The sequence below is a fragment of the Colletotrichum chrysophilum genome (assembly GCF_026319265.1).
Source record: "Colletotrichum chrysophilum strain AFK26 chromosome Unknown scaffold_35, whole genome shotgun sequence".
NCBI lineage: Eukaryota > Fungi > Ascomycota > Sordariomycetes > Glomerellales > Glomerellaceae > Colletotrichum > Colletotrichum chrysophilum.
In genome coordinates, this window is record NW_026517322.1 from 117,116 (window position 1) to 138,133 (window position 21,018).

Genomic DNA, 21,018 nt, shown 5'->3' on the forward strand with positions numbered 1-21,018 from the left:
CCTCGGATTGGGTTCAGGGTTCTCTTTCTGGTGGGCCGCAGGAGAGGGTAGTGAGAACGCACACCCAGGAGCTAGGACAGCAGCTGGAGTTGCTAGACTGCTTGCTGGGGTGCTAGAACGGCACTAGACCAGACGGTATTTTCGTCCAAAGTTTGGCTCTGGGGTGAGGGAGGGGAAGAGGAGGAAGAAGGCCTCTGCTTTGCATGTGAAGCTCTGACGTTGCCTTTGTCTGTGCTTGCTGCAGTGGCTCCTGCATGGGAGCACGTCCTTCGCGCGTAAGCAACAAAGTCCGATCTCTTCTCTCCCTTGGGGGCCGTGGATCTTTCTTGTGGTCCCAGCGAAGCACGTTTTCTCATGGCAAACTCGGGAAAACCTGGGAACACGAAGGACTCTCTTACACGCTAGGCGGATGTGTCGAAGACAAGCCTGGATCGGAATGCGAGACCTGCGACGGCACGACGGGTCTACGGGATGCTTTTTTTCGACCAGCATCTGCGGGTTAGGAATGCGAAGCTAACTCTAAACTTCTGCGACACAAACATTGCGCAGCCGACAATCAGTGCAGAATCCGAGGAAACATATTGCCAACATTCCACAGCTTATCTCGACATCAACCACCAGTCTCTCGCTCGGCAGGTTCCATTTCGGTTTGAAGGAGACCTCCGGAGGCTCAAGGTTTCGCCTAGAATTCGAGCATCGCTGTGGCCTTGATTCTAGCTTGGTTCCGCATCCTGCGCACCCCTCCAACTTCAAACATGAGGCGTTCTTTGGCTTCTCTACGACGAGCTCGCGTTCGCGTCCCAGAGAAGAGCTCCGGTGGCGAGGCACGGACTGCACGTGGTGGAGGCTTGAAATGGACAGACCGTTATCCGTTCCCTGAACTGATGGACGTGAAACTTTTTCGTAAGCGGCTGTTGTGTGCTACCATTCTGCCGCACTTTAGTCCAGAGGAGGCTCGTTTATGGTGAGGGCGAGTGTACAGCGTGTGAGCGTGTATCAGCCTGCGCCGCATGGTCTGGGCGAGAGATGCGAGCTACGAGGTGATCTGCAGAGGACGGACAGCTTGGAGAGCTTCCTCTTCCGCCACACCCAGCCCTGCGAAATAGTATGGCAGTGGCGAGGGAAACAATTCAACAAGCAGACGCCACCGAAAGCCACAGCCCGCAACGGCCGCTTCCCATTGTCTAGATCTCGTGGCGCATTTGGAGGGGAATGGTGATCTAGGCAACGACACCATTGCGGGGTTCTTTGCCCCTGATAGACCCGGAAACGCATATGAGGAGCTCCGTAGGGCTTAAAACGGTTTGCTCTTAGCCGAGGGACCGCAAGAGACTATGGTTTGTCTAACATCAGCGGTTAATGAACTTGTTAAGCCACGATGGTGACGTGAACTAAATCAGGGAATGAAAGTCGGGACTTTTGGCTAGACTTCGGAAACCAGGACAACGTTATCAGTGGATGCAGATTTAGTATTCATAGAGGCCAAGAGAGACGCTGGTAGATCCCAGGAGTAAACTCCAACAAAGAGGAGATGGACTACTAAACGCGAATCGAGTCCGTTTGTTGAGCGACTTGTCTAGTCATATGCAGTAAGTCTTTTTATGAAACACAGCGTTAAAGGGCCATTTGTCATAATACAATATCTCCATGTGAAGTTGAACAAATCATTTTTCCATTCAACGTTGATAACAGCGATCATTCTGGAAAATAACTATGTCTCAGGTGAATTCAGATCTGGCAACAGTTCCTTGAACTTTGTGTCTTTCTTTTATTTTTAAGTAACCTTCAATGAGGATCTCAAGGCAATCTTCTTGGAGCCTCTTCATATTGGCTTCAGGCATCATTCACTTGCCACTCCCCCCGAAATCTGAGTATCATCGTCGCATCTAACACGTATGTCTTGACATTTCATGGTTGATCTTACATTTAAAGTACTCTTTTGGAGTTTTCAAGAAGGAGACCCAGATTGGGCAACTCTATAAGACCAAGGCATCCTTGCTCGGCCATCATCTCGTATTTCCCAACAATCCTAGTGAATCTGAGGCATCAGATACAAAAGTTCCGATCGCTGCTCTCCTATCTCAACCTCGGATATCCCGAATCACGACTTTGTGAAATGCGACCGCGCATTAGATAACCAACGGCCATTCGCCGGATAAGGGTCTAGACCGGACGTCACGTCAGTTTGGGGGCCGGTTAGTCCCGAACCAAAGATCAATGACGGAACACTCGCAGTTCAAGCCAAGAAGTTTGGCCCGCTACAAAAGCTCCGGCAGATCGTCATGTCATTTCTTACGATCCTATCACAACCCGATGCGCGCCTACACAACGTCCTTTTTAGCCTGAGTCTGACAGTCCCGCCGTGCATCAATCACCGGCCACCGCGACAGCACCCCACGTGGTGCAAGTGAGACACAGCCAACCATGTGACGATCCCCGTACACCGGATTGTGTGTTCTTGCATGATTTTTCCGTCCGCAATTGGATTTCCTCACATGCAGGATGCGACCACATTTTGCTTTGGGGCCAGTTGCGGGAGCTAAATGACATGATGATACATCTCACCCGCATGGTCCCCCCATCCATGACATCAACGACTCTGAAAGCGCCGGTTCGTCCCATGTGAGCCGCCTCACAACGCCTCAGCCGAGAAAGAATAACCTACGTTGCGCTTATGAGAACATGCTTCCATTTCGCATATCACCTTGATGTACCCGTCGTCGCAAATTTTCTTCCCCTTCTTGCACTCGAAATCACATTTTGTGCAATGATAGACGCGATGCCTGCGACCGACACAACAAAGCTGCCGCTCGAAGGCGGTCCAGCATACGGTCTGGGTGAGGTCGACAGACAGGGCGCAGCGAGCCCCATGCTCCGCGGCCTCGATGGCTTGTCGCTCTACGAGAAAAAATGCGTGCTGATCAATCGCGAGATCGACTCGCAGGGCATGGGTAAATATCAGTGGTACATCTGGGGTCTCTGCGGCTTCGGATACATGCTTGATTTGCTATGGGCGCAGGCATTCGGATTGGTCCTGAAGCCTTTGCAACAAGAGATGGGTTTCGGGGACGGTCAGTCTGGGAACATTGCGACGAGCTTCAACGCTGGGTTGACTGCCGGCGCATTCGTTTGGGGATTCTTGGCGGATATCATCGGTATGACGATCTCGGCACATTCCTAACTCGAAAGGTCCTTGATCTGGAGATTGCCCGGGAACCTTCATGTGACAGTTGAACTTACCTCTGCCAGGTCGCACATGGGCCTTCAACTTGACCTGCCTCATCGCATCGATATTTGGGCTCTGCCTGGGCGCGTCTAACAACTACAACACGTTTCTCGTATTGACGGCTTTCGTCGGTGTAGGGGTGGGAGGCAACATTCCAATCGACACTACCATCACTCTAGAGTTCATTCCCCAGGTTGGCCAACTCACCAAAAGATCGAGTATTTACGGTCCTCTGACACACTGATCAGAACAGGCGCTTTTTGCTGGCTTGTCTGTCCATATTTCAACCGATCGGTGTGATTGTCTGCAGCGCCGTCGCTTTCGGCTTCATCCCCGTATTCTCATGCTCTCCCAACTTTTCCCAGATCGACGAAGGACCGCTCCTGTCATGCAACAACGTCGCGCCCGGAACAAAGTGCTGCGCGCGGGTCGATAACATGGGCTGGCGATATCTCCTCTTCACACTAGGCGGCATCACGCTTTTCGTATTCGTCCTCCGATTCTTCGTCTTCAAGTTTCAAGAAACGCCAAAGTATCTAATCTATCGTGGTCACGACGCCAGAGCGATCCAGACCTTGGAGTACATGGCTCACGTCAACGGAAAGCGTTGCAGCCTGACGTTAGAGATGTTCCATTCCTTAGAGTCAGATGAGAACGACGGTTTTGTTGGGAGCACTTCATCTGCACTGGGCGGTGGTGCGAAGCAGACGGAGAAGAAGTGGCCTGAAAAGGTGAAGCTTGAGCTTGGCCGATACAAGATGTTGTTTGACGGATTTCCCATGATCCGGCTGACCGTCTTGGTCTGGCTGACGTACATCATGGACTTTTGGGGGTTCACTGTAGCTGGTAAGCACATGTTGAAATTTGCGGTAAAAGTCGAGACTAATTCCATCCTGCAGGACATTACTTGCCCAGCATTCTGGCTTTGAAGAACGGCAGAGATCACGTCAGTCTATCGGCCACATACGCTGCGTACATTTACACGTACGCCCCAGGAATCGTTGGGGTCCTGCTTGGTGCTTTGATGTACCATGTCCCGGCCATCGGGAGAAAGTGGACAATGGTGATCTCATCCGCTTTGATGGGCATTTCGATCATTTTATTCTCAACTGTCGATACACGCGCCAAGAACGAAGGTCTCTTTGCAATGGAATACTTCTTCCAGTCCATGTTCAACGCCGTTCTCTACGGTTGGACCCCCGAAGCGTTCCCGGCCCCAGTCCGTGGCACGGCCTGCGGTGTTGCGGGGTTCTGGGGCCGACTGTTTGGTATTGTAAGTCCGCTCATTGCACAGCACCTTTACGGGCAGCCCGGCGAAAACGGCGAAAACGGAAACATCAACGGCGTTTTGTATCTGGCCGGCGGTGTTATGCTAGGCTGTGTCATCAGCACGGCGTTGCTGCCGAATGAGATGATGGAGACTAAGGATGAGCGTTCTTTTGCTGGAGAGTCCAGTTGGGCTGAATCGCAGATCGAGAGCCAGGGGAAAAACCAGACCTACCAAGATGACCCTAGGTGACGGTTATTGGGATTTGTATAGATTTCTACTGAATAATAGCCCAACGTTTCTGCGCTTCAATGACTCGTGCTACAAATGGAAATACGCCGTACGGACATAGGCCTTTAGGCTTTTCTGCCCACTGACATCGTGTATGCCGTCCGTAGTGGGAGATCTACGAAAGCTTTGACATTGTTGCGAAAACGATCTTGCCAAGACAATTTATTGCACGCACAATATGATCCACTGCCACGATTAATATGTGCTGTATCTTGACTCAATATCTAGCCAAGTGGAGCGTATTGCGACATCCACGCGGCCCACGGTAGTGCAAGACCGGCATCAAACTGCGACGGCAATTGTCGACTTAATATAAGACGACCAATTAGCTCATTACCGTTTGGGGGCATCATTCGGCGAAAGACCGATGGAAACATCCAACCGACGGCGGACTGCTCCGACCAACAGATGCGAAAGCCTCGCTTCGTGAAAAAGGAGTAAGTCATATGCATTCCTTTGCCAAGACATCTTGGTCATATTTGCCTTGCTACTAAAGCACAGTCGTTGTTATGCAAACATCACATACATTTCGAACAATCACATTTGGGATCACGATTGGAGCGCTTAAATCATGGTATATGCAGGCTTAATGCTATACAAGGTACTATGTACAGGAATGCAGAATTTTGAGACCGAGTTCAAAAGTGAACTCGAGACTCGGATACCGTGCACCGGGCAGGACGCAGTAAGCCTGGATTGCACATCTGGTGTCTGGTGTAAAAGTGAAACTCCTTCCCACAGCTCATTTGAGACCCAAAGGTGCTCAGAGAACTGCTTACTCTAATTACTCTCAACAACTCCTCCCATCTCTCCCCTCATCAGCGTCAAGCGCTTAGTGAGCAGAGCGGCGAGCCTTGCGGGCAGCGCGGCGGCGCTTGCAGCCAGCAGAAGGGGCCTTGGAGGGGGTGGCAGCGGGAGCAGAGGTAGCGGCCGGGGCAGAGGTGGCGGGGGCAGCAGAGCTGACCTGGGTAGCCAGGGTGGTGGGGGCAGCAGCAGCAGAGGTGGCAGCGGCCTTGGAGGTGGCAGCGGGAGCAGCGCTGGTGGCGGGGGTAGAGCCGGAGCCGGAGCCGGCGCCGCCGGTCCAGACCTCAGGGCCGGGGGCCTTGTAGCTGGAGGCGTCGTCGTTGTAGAGGTTGAAGTGGATGCCGCTGTCGGTGTACTTGTAGCCGGTCTGGAAGTCGAAGTTCTCGGGGGGAACGTCGGAGCCGGATCCAGAGACCTCGATCTGGACGCAAGAGGGGTAGAACTGGGCACCACGGGCCGAGTTGGTGTCGTAGGTGGTGTCGGACTCGTGGAGAGCGATGATCTCGTGGCGGAGGAGGTACTTGCCGGGCTTCAGGGAGGCGGGGATGGTGACCTCGCCGGACTTGCCCTTGTTGGCGATGAGGGTGTCGACGGGCCACTTGCCGTTGGCGTACTTCTCCTCGGCGATCTTGGTCCAGATGGCGCCAGTGCCGTCACCCTCGGTGTACTCGGCAATGTAGGTGTTGAGGGGACCCTTGTGGGAGCCGTCGATGATGTCGTCGCCGCGGGTGTTGTGGTACCACTCGAAGACGACGGACTTGCCAGCCTCGACGGGGGCGAAGCCGGTCTTGGCGGAGGGGTCGGCGTTGCAGACAATGTCCTTGGAGGTGATGTCCTTGACGGGGTTGTTGTTGGGGGGGCTGCGGATGAAGGACTCGAGGCCGGACTTGCCGTCGACCTGGATCTCGGCGCCGTCGGACCAGAGGGCGTAGACACGGGCGTGGGCGGCAGCCTGGCCGGTGAGGGCAGCAAGAGCAGCGGCGGTGTAAGAGAAGCGCATCTTGACGGTTGTTTTGGTTTCTTGACGAAAGTCTCAAAAAAGGTGTAAAGTCGGAGTGAAGAAGTGAAAGTTGATTTGCGAGGTTGTGCTTAGTGAGCGTGGTTGAACGTCTAGTTCGAAATGAGTGTATGGCACAGCCAACAAGAGAGAGACCTGAGTACAAGGAATGAGAGAATGACACCAGTTGTGATGATGGAGAAAAGAGAGAGACGAGAAAGAGAGCGTGCGTGGGATGGAAGACTTTTATAACGCGTTGATGAAGTTGTGTGTGTAAGTCAACGGATCCCCTTTCCCTTCTGGGCTACATCTCCTACGTCCATAGCCCATCTCTACCGTCCCTCCCCCTCTTGCATCTCAATCTCGAATCATCCAAGCCCATCTCCGGTGGCAGACCCATCTCACCGCACTAAGTCGACATAGGCAACCAATGTGTAGGGGCACATCTGGACCCCCTCCCCATCGCGCGGCTAGAGCTGGCGATTCCGTCAGTGCCCAGACTTGCCAGGGCCCCTGACTCCCTGAGGGTCGAACAGCACATCCAGCGCCTCCAGTTCACAGTAAAGTGCAATGTGGACTCGTGGAGGGTATGGGGACGCCCTAGAGAGGAAGGGCGCCAGCGCTGTGATGGAGACAGTCGTCTCATCCGCTTCCCCTGCCAAGGCTGCAGGAAAGCTGCAGGACGCTCTGAAGGAGATGAGGCTGATGGAGCCATCTGGTGGGCTAACCAGTCTTTGGCGTCTGTCAGATCCTTGCTAGTCGGCGGCAGCCGAGGGTAGGGCGTGGTTGATTTCATTAATGAAGCCGTTGCGATTAAAGTGAGGGTGCGGATATGAAACGAACAAACAGGGTGATGGTGGATCGCGCCGTGGCCCCCTGCAGCGGCGCGGCTAACCCAAACAACCTTCTTGGGCCATGGGTTTCCCGGGGTTTGTACGTGTGGGAGCCGAATGGACGACTCAAAGTTGGGACGAAGATTGAAAACCCTGGTTATTGACAGCAGGGATAGACCCCCGGGTGAATCCCGAATAGCTCGCTTGAGAGAAACATGTTGGAACAAGATGAAGTGCGCCCGTTCCTCTGGTTGGCTGCCAACACTTGAATGGCTTGTCAAGGAGGGGGAAAGTAGAGTAAAAGGAAGCAGATAATCGCCCAGTTTCAGGTCGTTCATGCAAGACGCAACGCTAACATTGTGGTCATCATCAGTCAGCCAGATAGATAGATCACAGCCTTGGCCCTGGAGTTCGGTACTGGACTGACAGGCTTGGAACTCCAAATGTCTATCTTTATCACAGACTCGTGGTCTCAGAAGTCTCAACCTGTAAAACAACGCTCACTTGAGCGTATCATTGATATGTAGGGTCGCGTTTCGCCCTTCAGTTGCGGTGTTCACCATCTTTTTACTTTACTCCAATCGTATGCGTTCCGCGATGGAGGCCAGCAGGAAGGCCGCCGCCAGCAGGGGAGGGGTGAAAAAGGGGAACGCAGCAAAATGAGGACGAAATTGAGCAACGGGAAGTGCGTCGGGGCCGGACGCATTGTCCGGGTGCGAGCGGGCGAATGAGCCTCTGGGCCTCTTGTTGATCTGAGCCGACAATATTGAACTGTGAAGATGTCGATGAGATTGATGAAGTTCCCATTTGTGTTACTTTACGCATGCTTAGTTGTCAGGCCGCATCGACTATGGTTCATTCCATGTGAGCCGTTTAAAGATGGTAGAACCCTGATGGGAGATGGAGACGACGGTCAACATGGACGACTCGATGGCCATCTTGGTACCCGTTGCAATAACACGATATTGGGGCGGTGTCGTTCCACGATCGCATGTCGCATGATCTTCATCTTGGTTGCATCCAGGTTGCACCCATTGCCAAAATTGCCCTAGATTGACAAGTCCACCCGAATGGTGCGGCGAAGTGTCTGGCAGCCCGCCCCAACTGTCGTCGGTACCGCACAAGCTGAACACCAAGAGGCGGCACGGTAGTAATTGTGTGTTTGTCTGCGACGAAGGCTGGGCGTTGGTCAGGTCTGAGTGCTGACCGCCCCCCCAGAGGGCCGTCGAAGGAACCGAGGCGACCTGATCCTTCGCCCCCTTCCGAGGAGGATTGCAAGCGAAGAGACTAGCGTACGAAATACGGATACGTAGCTGCGGCACAGCCTGTGGGGGGCGCGTGAAGGGCAGAAGTTCTTCTAAATTTGACGCCAGAAAAGGGGAGAGAATGTCGAAGAAGGGGGCCAGGCTTTAGCAAGCACTTGCTCGCTAACACGGTGGGCCAGAGAGTAAAAACCAACTTGGCTTCGGGGCGACGGGGGCGGCATAGAAAGGCCTCATTTCGCAAGAACCTGGCAGATCCATCATCCGTCGATCCGATGGTGTAAATGCTTGCTAAGACGGGCAGAACAAGCGTGCAATCTCTGCTCCGCGCCCACCGCTCACAGCCCGCTTTATGTCCGCTGCGGCGGTGAGAGTGCGGATAGGATGCAATTGTTGGAAGTTGGACGTGAATTGTGACGGTGGCTGCTGCTGAGATTTTGCCTCTCCTATCCTATCCCGGCGGACCGGGTTGGCGAGCCTGGAGCCCGTGGTTTCCGACTGCTGACGAATACGAGTGCTACTGGGTAAGGCTTCGGGGGCCAGGCGTGGTCTCGTTGCTGTGATGTTAAGCGCTGGCAACTTGTAAACGCTCTATTTCCTGCAGGTCCGAATGCAAGTGAGTTGCAAGTGAGTTTGAATGTCGTGGGTGATTGAGTGACGATCTCTTGTCGTCAAGAGCCAACACCAGCGGGAGGGTTTGCGTCTAAGACACTGGGGGTTGTCAGCAAATGACAGCAGCTCTTGAATCGTAATTGTGCCAGATTAGCGATGATTGGGCCTCTGAAAAAGAAGACGGTGTCTCTCCCATACAGATGCTCTCCACTGTTCGGACCTTGGCACCGACTTGCCGATGCCAAGCACGCGTGGTGTGTATGGGGGCATGTACAGAAGTGAAATGAGTGGTTTTTGTACAGAGTAATCAAACATGGAAGACAGGACGTCAAAAGAGAGTTGGATGGCGTTCGTTTAAACACCATGCAAAAGAGAGGATCTGACATCGATATCCCCTTTTTACCTTAAATGTAGAGTTAAGACAGATGGAAACTTTATTGAGGACAAACTCTGAATTTGTCGGCAAAATCGGCCAGGACGGCACCTTTATCCGCTTCTCCTCGGACTGGAGGGAACCTGGGAGTTGGTCGGCTGCAGTTGTCCGTTGTCGAGTTTGGGGGGAACCTGTAGCGTGCGTGCGCTGTAACCGTAGCGAGCATCCGTCAATCATAGCGGCGGATCTTAAGGAGGCTTGTGTCCACAGCTACTCGCTGCCCTGTGCTGTGCTGTGCTGTGCAGCCTGTTGGGGTTCGCTCGCTTGGCCGTGCGGGGAACTTTTCCTTCCTCTGCTGAAAAAGCTCCTATCTTATCAGTGAACGTCTTATCTTATCATAATACAGGCCCGTGCTCAATCGTTACGTCGTCGCATCGCAACAGCATCAACTTTTGCCGCCGCAGTTCAAGCCGCGATCGCAAGAGCGTAGCAACGACCACCGACGTGCTGTGACTCACTCCTCCGACCCGATTTGACTGAATCTACGGCGTCTCTTGCGACCCAGAGCGAACCGACTGTGACAATGTCGTCCTCAGATGACACATCAAAGGCCGTCGTCGAAAAGGTCGACGAGGGTTTCAAGGAGAGCAGCCGCAAGTTCGATGCGTAAGACTGTTGCACAATCCATGCTCCAATGCAAGCTGGCTAACTCTGGCGGGATAGCAAGGATAAGAGCGAATACTTCGATCCATGCCAGGAGTTTGCCCAGAAGAGCATCAGGTGCTTGCACCGCAACGGGGGCGACCGCTCCATGTGCGGCGACTACTTCCAGTACGGCCTTCTCTGATCCCCGCTCTGCGTTGACTACAGTGATCCAATATGCTGACATTCCTTCTCAGAGCGTATAGGGATTGCAAAAAAGCCTGGGTTTGTGCTATCCAACCGCCTTTCCCGTCAACCGAGACCGAGACTGACAGGACAAAAGTTCGAGAAGAAGAAGGAAGAACGCAAGAAGAACGGAGCATGGTGGTGATTATAAACATGATTGATTATATCCGGGTACCCCTTGAAATTGTTAAGGGTGTTGCTCTGCGATGGCGGCCATCCCCCGCTCAAGACCTGGCAGGCACGGGATATTGTACACTATGTAACAAATATGCATGCATGGGACGGAGTCATGATGATGTACGAGTAATATGGTCACGCGGAACAAAATTCAACTCCCAAGTGTCAAAGGACGGCCTGGGTCTCGTGGTTGCGCGGCCATCAGAAGACCCGAAAGGTGGCGCATCGGGATCGGGACCAGCCCGCCAGGACAGTTCCCCGGACCCGGACGCGGACACGCGGCGGGCATCCGGCCTCCCCGTCTGGGACCGCAGAGGTGTTCGGCTTAATATTCACCCGAAGGACCAATCACACCCTGCATCCCACATCCCTTAGCTTCCGCTGCACCTTCTGTGCACAGTGCCCCTCCAAAGCCAATTCTGCCCCGCCATCCGATCAGAAGCATCACCATGTCCTGGAATCGGCCTCAGCTGAAGAGCGGCGTCGATCTGCAGCTGCAGACCGCCTTCAACGACGGACAATGGGCCAACGTCATTCGTCTCGCCGAGAAGCGATTCCGGACCTTCAACGACCCCTACTATGAGGTTTGACCCTCTCACACTCACCCAGCGCATGGGTCTGGAAACCGCAGCTGAACACCAACGCAGGTCGTGAAAATCGTCGCAGAGAGCCATCTAGAGTCGCCCCTTGAAAAGGCTGCGCCTCTGATTACCCTGGAGAAGCTAGTCAAGGATGCATCCGCCGTGAGAGATGCCGACTCGCTTGAGTTGTTGGAATGGGCGTCCGAGGGACTGCTTGAGGACCATGAGTTTTCTGAAACCTTTGGGCCCCTGAAGCTGCGTTACGTGAAGGCCAACCCGAAGGACAAGAACGGCGGAACGAGGTGTTTGGAGTCATGTCTGCTGCACTGGGACCTCGTCAGCGCGCAACAAGTGAGTCTTGAGGGTTTGCGACAGCTGCTCACTCGATCTAATTCACTCAAATAGATTGCAGCCATTCTAGACAGGTCATTTCCTTCGGAGCGCAGCTTCATGTTCTGGAATATTGCCGTCACGCATCTGCTAGCGGTAAGATTTGCCATCTCTTCATTGATTCGCGACAGCTCTGACATGAATGTAGATCAGCGATCAATGTCCGGCTGGAAAAAAGCAGCTCTACGGCATGCTCGCCCTTAAGCAGATGCAGCGCGCGGCGCAGTTTGCAGAGCAGGTAATGATTCCGTCCTAATGCGGCAATCAGCGACTGACTTCATTCAACAGCATAGTGGCGCGGAGAAGAACGGCAACGTCCCTGATCGAGCCATCAAGACTGAAGAGGAGATCCTCCTTTTCTATCGCATCATGGAGGCTCATGCATCGGATGCCGAGTGGGATGCCGCCCTCAAGGGCCCTACGCTCAACCCCGTATACCAACTCAAGTCAGGCCGCAAGGACCTGTTTCTCCAGACAATTGAAGTTTTTGAGCGAAAGGAGAAGTGGAAGACAGTATACGACCTTTGCAAGGCGTGCCTGTCAATGACCGACGACAAGGGGCAGCTGAGTCTGTTGGCATGCGACTGGGCTGTGTGGAAGAAGTTCCTTAATGCTGCGGGCAGGATAGGAGAGTCTGCGCAAGAGTATGAAATATCGTTACTTGCTTGTGCTGAACCGAAGCTGACACCACACGCAGAGTCTCTACCGAGGTGTCCTCGCTCATCGATCGTTTCCTTGCACAGGAAAACATACGATCTATTTACAAGCGCAACATCTACCTGGCTAGGGTAGAAGCCGCCTTTCAATTCGCGCAGCCTAACTCGGCCACTGATGGAAATTCCAGCGAGTTCGAGCAGCTATGCCGCTACATTGACGTTGAATCCGTATCACCCGCCTGCTTCGAAGATGTCAAGGGTTTCGCCGAACGCCTTTCGCCCCAGGAGATCAAGGAGCTCGCCTACGAGTATGTACCACGCTTGGCAAAGGAAACTGAAGACGCTTCGAAGTCAGCAGCTGTACGAACGCTGGCTTTCAAACTGCAGTATCTCGGCCTGTCCTCATCAAAGACGATTGTCCCTGTTCCCAACGACGACCCGAAGAAGGCAAATGACTGGAAGTGCATAGTCTGCTCTACTTCCAATAAGTCATCATCCTGCACCGCCTGCTTGAAGACGCTTCTGGAGTCGGCGCTCTCTCTGTACTCCTCCCTCATCAACTCCTCCGAAATCAGCCAAACGCTGGACTGCATACCAGAACTCGCCATCCTGGCGGCCACTTGCCTCGTCAGGCTGAGCGGCATGCACGAGCGCGGCATCGATAACCCCACTTCCCTCTCCAAGACTAGCCGACAAGATCGCCTCCTCCAAGCGGCCCTCATCATCGAGGATCAGCTCACCAGAACCCCAAAGCACACCAGGCTAACACTCGTGCTGGTTCGCATCTACCTCGTCCTCGGCTGTGCGTCGCGGGCGAGAGAGGTTTGGGACACGGCGGACGTGAAGCGCACAATCATTGACTCCCTCGGCCCGTACTTCTTCGACCGCCTGTCGACCGTCGCCCCGACGCTGGTCCTGCCGCCCAACAGCCCCGGAAGGGCCCTGATGCAAGGGCTGAAGGCTCACTACCAGACATCCCTGAAGCTGAGAATGCCCAGGAGACTGGCCGATGCCTTCGACTCGGAGAGCTACACTGCGATCCTCGACATTCCCGGCTACATTGAGCGTCTGCGTAGAAGCTGTACCCTCGTTATGGGGTACGTGGAGGAGTCGAGAGCTGGGCGAGCCCTGGATGTTCGCAGCGATTCCATCTTTGACGAGCCTGCGGTTGGTAAGGAATATCTACCTCTTAATTGCAGCTTCATGACACTAACACATGGGGACAGAGGAGATTGTCGACGAGACCGTCCTAAGAGACATTATCGACTACGGATCCGTGCCTAACCTGGAATCATCGACCAGCAGGCCAATCTGGGACGTCCTGCGCCTCGGGCCCGATCCATCGGTAAGCATCCTCTCTCCATCACCCAAGTCCACATACTCACTTCCATACAGAACATCCGCTCCCACCTCGCCCTCAGCGCAGAGTCCTTCTTCGACCTCCTATCATACAAGGCCCCGTCCTCGTACAAGGTCACCAACGCCGCGCAAGCCGCCGCCGCAGAACAGACCTACATCCTCGAGTCCCTGCAACGCCTCAACACCTCCATGAGCAGGTTCCTCCACGCCCGCGGCACGCACCTCACCCAGCAGGAGGAAATGTACTACGACATCATCTCCCTCCTCACCTCCCTGATCGCCCTCGCCGTCTCCGCCAGCCGCACCCCGCCGCCTCCGGAGCTGCTCTCCAGCATCGCCTCCGCCGTCAAATCCGGCCTGGACGTCCTCCGCGCGCAGGCCCTTGCCGGGACGGCGGATGAGTCCCAGGTGCTGCTGATGCTCGGCTCCCTCCACGGCCTCTTCGTGCTCCGCGACGCCGCCGCGGCCGTGAAGCTCGCGACGTCGTACATCGTGGCGTTCAACGAGCGCGAGAAGGAGCGGGACCGCTCCGGACAGAGCAACATCCCCAAGGACGTGATGGCGCATGTGAAGACGCTGGAGGCAGCGGCGGCCACGGCGTTGAAGGAGGGCAAGGCGCGCGTGGCGTTCTTGAAGAAGGAGAGCGATTCTTTGGGCGCGCGCCTGGGGAGGTGGACCTTTGAGGCTGAGGACGGCGACAAGCTGGCTCAGCAGATCCGCGAGGTCGCCGGCATACACGTCGGCGTGTGGACGCAAAAGGTCGCCGACAGCTGGCGGACGAATGTCAAGGGATGGGAGATGGTGCAGTGGGAGTGAAGAGCTTCGCTGCAGCGCTGAGATATTCGTAGCCTTGCCCCTTCCTCTAGGCACAAGCGATGAGACATTTGGAGATCCATACCCGACCTTGTATAGATTTAAAAGAGCGGCAGTGTATCACAAAAAAGCAAAGGAGTTTAAAAGAATTGTCATGCATGCTACCCGTCTCTTTACAATCAAGTGCTTGCTCGCTTGGTATATCCCTTTCCGTGATGCCTTCGTCCAACTCCACTGATGCATGTGATTCTTCCACAATACCTCCCGCGGCAACGTCCGTCTGCCTCTTTAGAACGCACCCGGGTGCGCCGCCTCCTGCTTCCTGGCCTTCTCCCTCGCAATTGCCTCCTGCTCCTCGCGAAGCGTGATCCAGACCCAGAACCAGCTCACCATCTCGAGAAAGGCGAAGGTCAGGAAGACGCGGTTCTTGAGGCCGTCGCCGCCCCAGGTCGAAGGGGTATAGTTCGGGTTGTGGGCGTGGGCGTTGGGGTGGGCGAAGCGGGCGCCGCGGGCGTTGGCGTAGAGGGGCGAGGACGGGCCGAAGACGAAGGTGTAGACGACGAAGACGAGGGACATGAAGAGGCGGGCGGGAGCTGGAGTGGTACAGTTAGCTGGCTGAGTGATCGGAAGGAGGTTTCGCAAAACGTACCCTGCGTTCCCCAGTGGAAGTCGACCCAGATCTCTTCGGGCATGCTCAGGGTGACGAGGTCGCTGATTCCCAGCATCCCAAGGACGGCGGCGAGGAAAGCCAGGGCGGGAGACTTGTTCTCGAAGCTACGGGCATGGGGCTGCAAATTTCTCAAGTCAGTCAAACAACGCATTCATAGCCAGAGAAAGGGGACGGCGGGGGGATTTACCATGCCCATGGCCTCGCCCAGCACGTAGACCAAGGCCTGGTCCGCGATGGTGGCCGGGTTCGTCAGGAAGAAGAAGGCGAGGGTGACGTGGAATAGGGAGAGCGAGGTGATGATGGTCTTTGCCGAAATGAGCGCCATGGTGTCTGATTTTATCTGGACGGTCGTTCGTCCAGGTTGAGGGTCAGAATGAGTGTTGCGACGGAGAGAGGAGGAAGAAGAAGCAGCTTGGTAAAGGGGGTTCCAGTCGGCGGCGCGTGGGACAAAAAGTCGGCCAAGCAAGCATCCCGTCATGTGTCTTATCGACGTGGATGTGCGAGCTAATCCTGCACCTGCGAGGCTTATCGACGCGCAGCTTCCCATTCGCCTGCCACAGCATACAGCTGGGCGAGGCTTCCAGTGGTGCAGCTTCCCTGCTAGCGCCTGGAGCTAAGGGACTTTGAGAGCTGAGATGGGGTGGGGGCGGGGTCCTGTAGGTGCCGTCGGTATCCCGGACTGGCATGTTTTGGTCGTGGCACTTTTGGGGATGGGAATGCTGAATGCTCCATCATCTCCAACCACGAACCTCAATTCGTTGTACATCGCAACCATATGAGATGGCAGCCGACTCCGCGATCCCGCTCGAAAAAGAGCGCCACATCAAATACTGGCAACGCTGCCACAAGACCTTCCTCCCGCATCAGTACACCAGCTCCGACAGCACCCGCCTCGCCCTGATCTTCTTCATCCTCGCCGCCCTCGACATCCTCTCCCCGTCCTCCTCCGACAGACACCTCCTCACCGCAGAGGACCGCGCCGCCGCGCGCAACTTCGTGCTGGGCCTGCAGCACCCCGCCGGCGGCTTCTGCGGCTCCCCGACGCACGCCCTGCCCAAGGACGTCTGCGCCGGCTGGGACTTTGAAAAGGGCGCCCCGAAGCCGCGGCACGCGAGCTCTGCGAACATCGCCGCGACGTACTTTGCGCTGCTGATCTTCGCCATCGTCGCGGATGGGCAGGAGGGCGCGAAGAGCGCGTACGCCGGCGTCGACAGGGTCAAGACGCTGCGGTGGCTGCGGAGGCTGCAGAGAGCTGATGGCAGCTTTGGGGAGCTCGTGCTGGATGACGGGCGGATCGAGGGCGGGAGGGATATGCGACTTTGCTATCTTGCGGCGGCAACGCGGTGGATGTTGAGGGGAGATATGAAGGAGGGGGACGTGGATTGGGTCGAGGACATTGACGTCGACGCGATGGTCGGGCATATTCGACGCAGCCAGACGTACGACGGCGGGCTTGCCGAGAGCTCACAGCTCGAATCGCACGGTACGTTGTACCCTATGATGGATGTTTGGCTGGCGGTGGGCTGACTTGGGATGTGCAGCTGGATACGCTTACTGCGCCGTGAGCGCGCTCTACCTCCTCGACCGCCCCCCGTCGCAGGGAGCCACCCCGCACCGGAGTGTGACCGTCGAGAAGGGCCTCGCTGACGTGGAGCTGCTGGTCAAGTTCCTCGTCTACCGCCAGTTTGACTACTTTGAAAAGGAGGAAGATGAGGAGGATGATCCCAACTTTGTCCTGCCCGACACGCTGGGACAGCTTACGCTGGACGAGAACACTCGGTTCGTGGGCTTCAACGGACGGTGTAACAAGGTCGCGGATACGTGTTACTGCTGGTGGGTTGGAGGAACACTGCAGGTAAGAGGACGCCAGGATGGAGTCAGTGAACATTACTAAGAAAATGCAGATGTTGGGCCACGTTGATCTCATCGACGAGGTCCCCTCGCGCCGCTTCCTCATGAGCAAGACACAACATCTGATCGGTGGATTTTCAAAGTACCCAGGAGGGCCACCTGATATCTACCATGGATACCTAGGTCTGGCCGCGCTGGCGACCATGGGAGACTCTACACTCAAACCCTTTGATGCGTCATTATGCGCAACCAATGAGACGGTTGAGAAGATCGTAGTTGCTAGGCAAGGCCTGGATGAGGCTGCCAAGGCAAGAACAGCGTAGTAGACTTACTAAACGGAAGACATGGCATTTCACGAGACATGTGGCGTTGGCTTGAATCCTTCTTTTCAATTGCAAAAGCATCAGCACCCTCTGTTTAGTACAAGGTATCCTCTCTAAGTATGGTACATGGCGCCGAAGGGGAAATATACAGAAAATAACAATAAGAGAGAGCTTTTGCCTCGACCCATTCCATTCGGGCCTGTATAGTGGGAGTCGCAACAAAACAAAATTCCAGACTGGTATTTTTTCAAAAGTGCGCTTGAGAAGGGTAAACAAATAATAATAGGGGATTTCTTGGATCATGTCGGGATCGTCGGAGGGATCGCCGTCTGAGGAGTGATGGGAGTAATGGGGGTTTTGGGCGTTTTCGGGGGCACGTCATCTGATGACTTTGACCCGGCCTGACTTTGCGAAGGTATCTCGATCGGAGTCTCGCCTTCCTCATAGATTCGCTCTTCGATGCGTTCCCCAGGCCCACCGACAACGGGGCTGAAGGCATCCACTTCCTCAACCTCTTCCTCGGCCTCCTCGCCCTCTTCCTCTTCCTGAATTGGTGCTTCGCCAGACCTGCGTCCCATTCCGGATGCGCTTGCGCTTCTTGAGTGGCTGGAGCTTGTGCTTCTGGTGGTGCTGCCGCTGGCGTTCGCTCCGCCAAAGGCCAACATGGGGCCCTTGAAGATGTTTCGCTTGCGCTTGGCGAACAAAATCCCACCTCCCTGAGCGAATGGATTTGGCGAGCCCGGAGCTTGCATTCCCACTGAGGCGGACGGCATGCCCTCGTTGAAGAGGGCAAGAGGAGCCGGAGGACCGGGCCCTCGTACGAGACGAATGTTGGAGGGGAACGCTGTGGATGTTGGAGTGGCCGGCAGAACCTTCACAGATGAATGATGGGGTGACTGTCCGCGCCCTAAAGTGTTCTTGGTTGACACAGAGCCGTTTGAGCTCGTCGACGAAGCTTTGGAGTGAGAGTGGTGATGATGGGGCATAGAACGTATGGATGAAACGGATGAAGACGTGGATTTGCGGCCCCGCAGTCCTGCCGAGGAGCGACGCATAGTCGATCTAGGTGTCATGGGAGATGGAGATAATGATTGTCGTTTGTACGACGTCGTGATACGCGAGGGATAGTGTCCAGGCGTAACGGTGCTAGTTGATGCTGGGCTGCTGCTAAAGTTGCCAGACCCTCTCTGTCCAGGCAGCGCCTTATTCGCATGACCGTTGGCTACTACACCACGAGGAAGTCCGGCCTTCGCCTGTACTACAGCGCCGTCGGCAGTCGGCTGCCGACTCGTCTGAGGCCGCGGGCTCGTATCCTTGGAGTGCTTGCTACTGCCACCGGTACCGCCGTTCTTGTCGACCAGATTCGGCGTGGAGTGGCTGCCCCGCTTGTTCGCATGTCTACCCCTACGAGTGTTCTCAAAGAACCAGTGCGTCCAGTTCTTCCAGTGCGCAATGATGGCTTGAGAAGGCTTCTTTCGAACCTTTTGCTGCTCGGCAGGTCGCTCTGGCGTTCCGTTAGCCGCCAAAGCCTCCGACGTGGTCACGAGGTGAAGGGTCGAACCCCGAGATCTCGCGCTCCGGATGTGCCCTTCTTTAGGGGGCGGCACCGGGCGGCGATTTCTAGACGTACTGGCAGACCGGATAGAGTCCTTGTCGATGGGAGGCGGAGGTTCCTCCGTGTTTGGACTTCCATTCTCCTTGGTGTGCTCTGGAAGACCTGGCAGGTCATTGAAGTCAGAGTAATGTGCGCTTCTCCTTTCTGAGCGGCCCCTGGTTCTTGGCGTAATGGGCGCGTCTTCGAGTCTGATGAAACGATTCGTCAGTCCACCATCCTCGTCAACTTCCTGAAGAACAGGCGCAATCCGGTCGAGCCTGCTAGACGCAGCGGATAGGCGGCGCAAACTCCTGTTCTCCGCTTCTCGTTCGCGACGTTTTCTCTCCCTTCTGCGCACTTTCCGCTCCTCCTTCTCGATAAGCAAGGTCCACCAGCCAGCCAGAGCGTCGCATCGTTGAGCGAGAACACTCTCGATTACCGAATCGATGTCGACGCCTGCGCTACGCATGCGCTGCAGGGTTTCCTTCTCCAAAACGGTCGCAAATGGCGGCGGCCTCGTAAGCTTGAGAATTGCGTGCTGAGCCGGAGCATGCTCGGCAAGAAAAGGGTTCGACAGGATTTCCGGAAGCGAGGGTCTGAGCAATGGCCGTTTCGATAGGAGCGACTTGATCAAAGGTATCGCAGCCAAGGGCAGGTGCTCGGGGAACTTTGGCTCCTCACTAAGAATTTTCGTCCGTGTAACGTTGTCGTCGTCATCGTCGAAGGGCAGCTCTCCGCAAAGCAAGGCGTATAAAATGACTCCTAGGCTCCAAACATCGACCTTTTCTCCCGCGTACTTCTCGCCCTTGAGCATCTCGGGAGCCGAGTAGCAAATCGTGCCACAAAACGTCTGCAAGTGATTGGACTTGCCCTCGTACTCTCTCGTAAAGCCAAAATCCACCAGCTTAACATTCTCGTGTTTATCGAACAGGATGTTCTCGAGCTTCAGGTCGCGGTGGACGCATGATTGCTGGTGTACGTAGGAGACGGCGCCCACGAGCTGGGCAAAGATCTTTTGGACTTTGTGAACAGGCAGCGGGCCATGCTCAAGGAGATAGTTGTAGAGTTCATCGCCTGCAATAGGTTGGTAAGTATTTTTGCAGCTTCGTAAGACCGAATGCAAACCTACCAGCGCAGTATTCCAACACGAGCCAGACCAAGTTTTCGGTAACTATGACTTCGTAGAGTCGGGCGATGTGAGGATGGACGAATTGTCGGTGGTGGTGGATTTCTCGGGCGAGGTTCGAATCGCCCTTATTCGCAGATTTGAGGACGACCTACGCAGAGTCATATCAGTAACGGCAGCTTCGGATATCGCCCCATCCAGATAAATGTAGTAGGCGTACCTTGGAGCCATTGGTAAGCTTGTGGGTGGCCAAGTAGACTTTGCCGAAGGAGCCTTTTCCAATCAGGCGGCCGAGGGTGTAGTTGCCGACAGAGCCTAGATCCTTGTTGGCAAACTCGCTGGGAGAGAAGTTATTGGTTAGTACAAAGCAGCATCATGGGGAGGAAGTCTTGGTCAAGACTTACTCAAGAAGCTCCTGGTACGAGCGAGCAAGCTAGCATGGCATTAGCATTACTGATCCCAAGTGGTTGTCAATGTAGATGTGTCGCAGAGCGATCGAATGCTCTGCTCAGGGGCTCGTCATGGGCTGATCGGTGGTCGAGGACAGAGGCGCGAGCATGGGAGAAGGGTATAGGGACAGGAGGCAACGCACCTTGGCCTTTCGACCCAGGGCCTCGGCATTCCCTCTATTCGCCTGCATCCCTCCGTCTGGCGATGACTGTCAGGTCAAGGCCGACCGAAGCGAAGCTCGGCGTGGTCGGCGGTCTCGGGCAGGACGGAGAACAACTCGGGGTCGGGGTCTGGTCCGGTCGGCGTGAAGGGGGACGATGAGGACGGGCGTCTCGTGGGCGAATGGCGGCGCGCAACAGGAGCAAGGTGCATGCAACAGCGTGGCGATGCAAAGAGGAGGTGATGTCGAGCAGGATACGCGTCGAGAAAGGGCCAGTCGCAGGGGGTGTGGAGGTGCAATTGAAGCTGTCGTCGG

The 21,018-nt window shown here is 55.4% G+C and overlaps 7 protein-coding genes across 7 annotated transcripts; 4 read left to right on the top strand and 3 right to left on the bottom strand.

Annotated features, from left to right (window-relative positions):
• Window positions 1-2,779: 2,779 nt before the first annotated feature.
• Window positions 2,780-4,745, top strand: COL26b_005272 (uncharacterized protein; the record flags this gene model as incomplete). The annotated part of the gene is made up of 3 exons (XM_053178124.1): window positions 2,780-3,155; window positions 3,695-4,072; window positions 4,126-4,745. 3 exons carry the CDS (start codon window positions 2,780-2,782, stop codon window positions 4,743-4,745), a joined length of 1,374 nt encoding a protein of 457 aa, XP_053037899.1.
• Window positions 4,746-5,616: 871 nt separating this feature from the next.
• Window positions 5,617-6,588, bottom strand: COL26b_005273 (uncharacterized protein; the record flags this gene model as incomplete). The annotated part of the gene is made up of 1 exon (XM_053178125.1): window positions 5,617-6,588. The coding sequence occupies one exon, from the start codon at window positions 6,586-6,588 to the stop codon at window positions 5,617-5,619; it is 972 nt and encodes a 323-aa protein (XP_053037900.1).
• A 3,660-nt stretch (window positions 6,589-10,248) lies between these two features.
• On the top strand, window positions 10,249-10,512 carry COX23 (Mitochondrial copper homeostasis protein; the record flags this gene model as incomplete). Its single annotated transcript, XM_053178126.1, has 2 exons — window positions 10,249-10,331; window positions 10,389-10,512. 2 exons carry the CDS (start codon window positions 10,249-10,251, stop codon window positions 10,510-10,512), a joined length of 207 nt encoding a protein of 68 aa, XP_053037901.1.
• Window positions 10,513-11,179: 667 nt separating this feature from the next.
• Window positions 11,180-14,532, top strand: COL26b_005275 (uncharacterized protein; the record flags this gene model as incomplete). Its single annotated transcript, XM_053178127.1, has 7 exons — window positions 11,180-11,314; window positions 11,378-11,662; window positions 11,850-11,939; window positions 11,990-12,345; window positions 12,399-13,528; window positions 13,584-13,702; window positions 13,753-14,532. 7 exons carry the CDS (start codon window positions 11,180-11,182, stop codon window positions 14,530-14,532), a joined length of 2,895 nt encoding a protein of 964 aa, XP_053037902.1.
• A 285-nt stretch (window positions 14,533-14,817) lies between these two features.
• Window positions 14,818-15,524, bottom strand: COL26b_005276 (uncharacterized protein; the record flags this gene model as incomplete). The annotated part of the gene is made up of 3 exons (XM_053178128.1): window positions 14,818-15,122; window positions 15,179-15,317; window positions 15,387-15,524. 3 exons carry the CDS (start codon window positions 15,522-15,524, stop codon window positions 14,818-14,820), a joined length of 582 nt encoding a protein of 193 aa, XP_053037903.1.
• Window positions 15,525-15,979: 455 nt separating this feature from the next.
• COL26b_005277 (uncharacterized protein) lies at window positions 15,980-17,373 on the top strand (the record flags this gene model as incomplete). The annotated part of the gene is made up of 3 exons (XM_053178129.1): window positions 15,980-16,682; window positions 16,741-17,054; window positions 17,104-17,373. 3 exons carry the CDS (start codon window positions 15,980-15,982, stop codon window positions 17,371-17,373), a joined length of 1,287 nt encoding a protein of 428 aa, XP_053037904.1.
• Window positions 17,374-17,672: 299 nt separating this feature from the next.
• COL26b_005278 (uncharacterized protein) lies at window positions 17,673-20,733 on the bottom strand (the record flags this gene model as incomplete). The annotated part of the gene is made up of 5 exons (XM_053178130.1): window positions 17,673-20,041; window positions 20,097-20,244; window positions 20,314-20,431; window positions 20,498-20,526; window positions 20,686-20,733. The coding sequence occupies 5 exons, from the start codon at window positions 20,731-20,733 to the stop codon at window positions 17,673-17,675; spliced, it is 2,712 nt and encodes a 903-aa protein (XP_053037905.1).
• Between the last annotated feature and the right edge of the window lie 285 nt (window positions 20,734-21,018).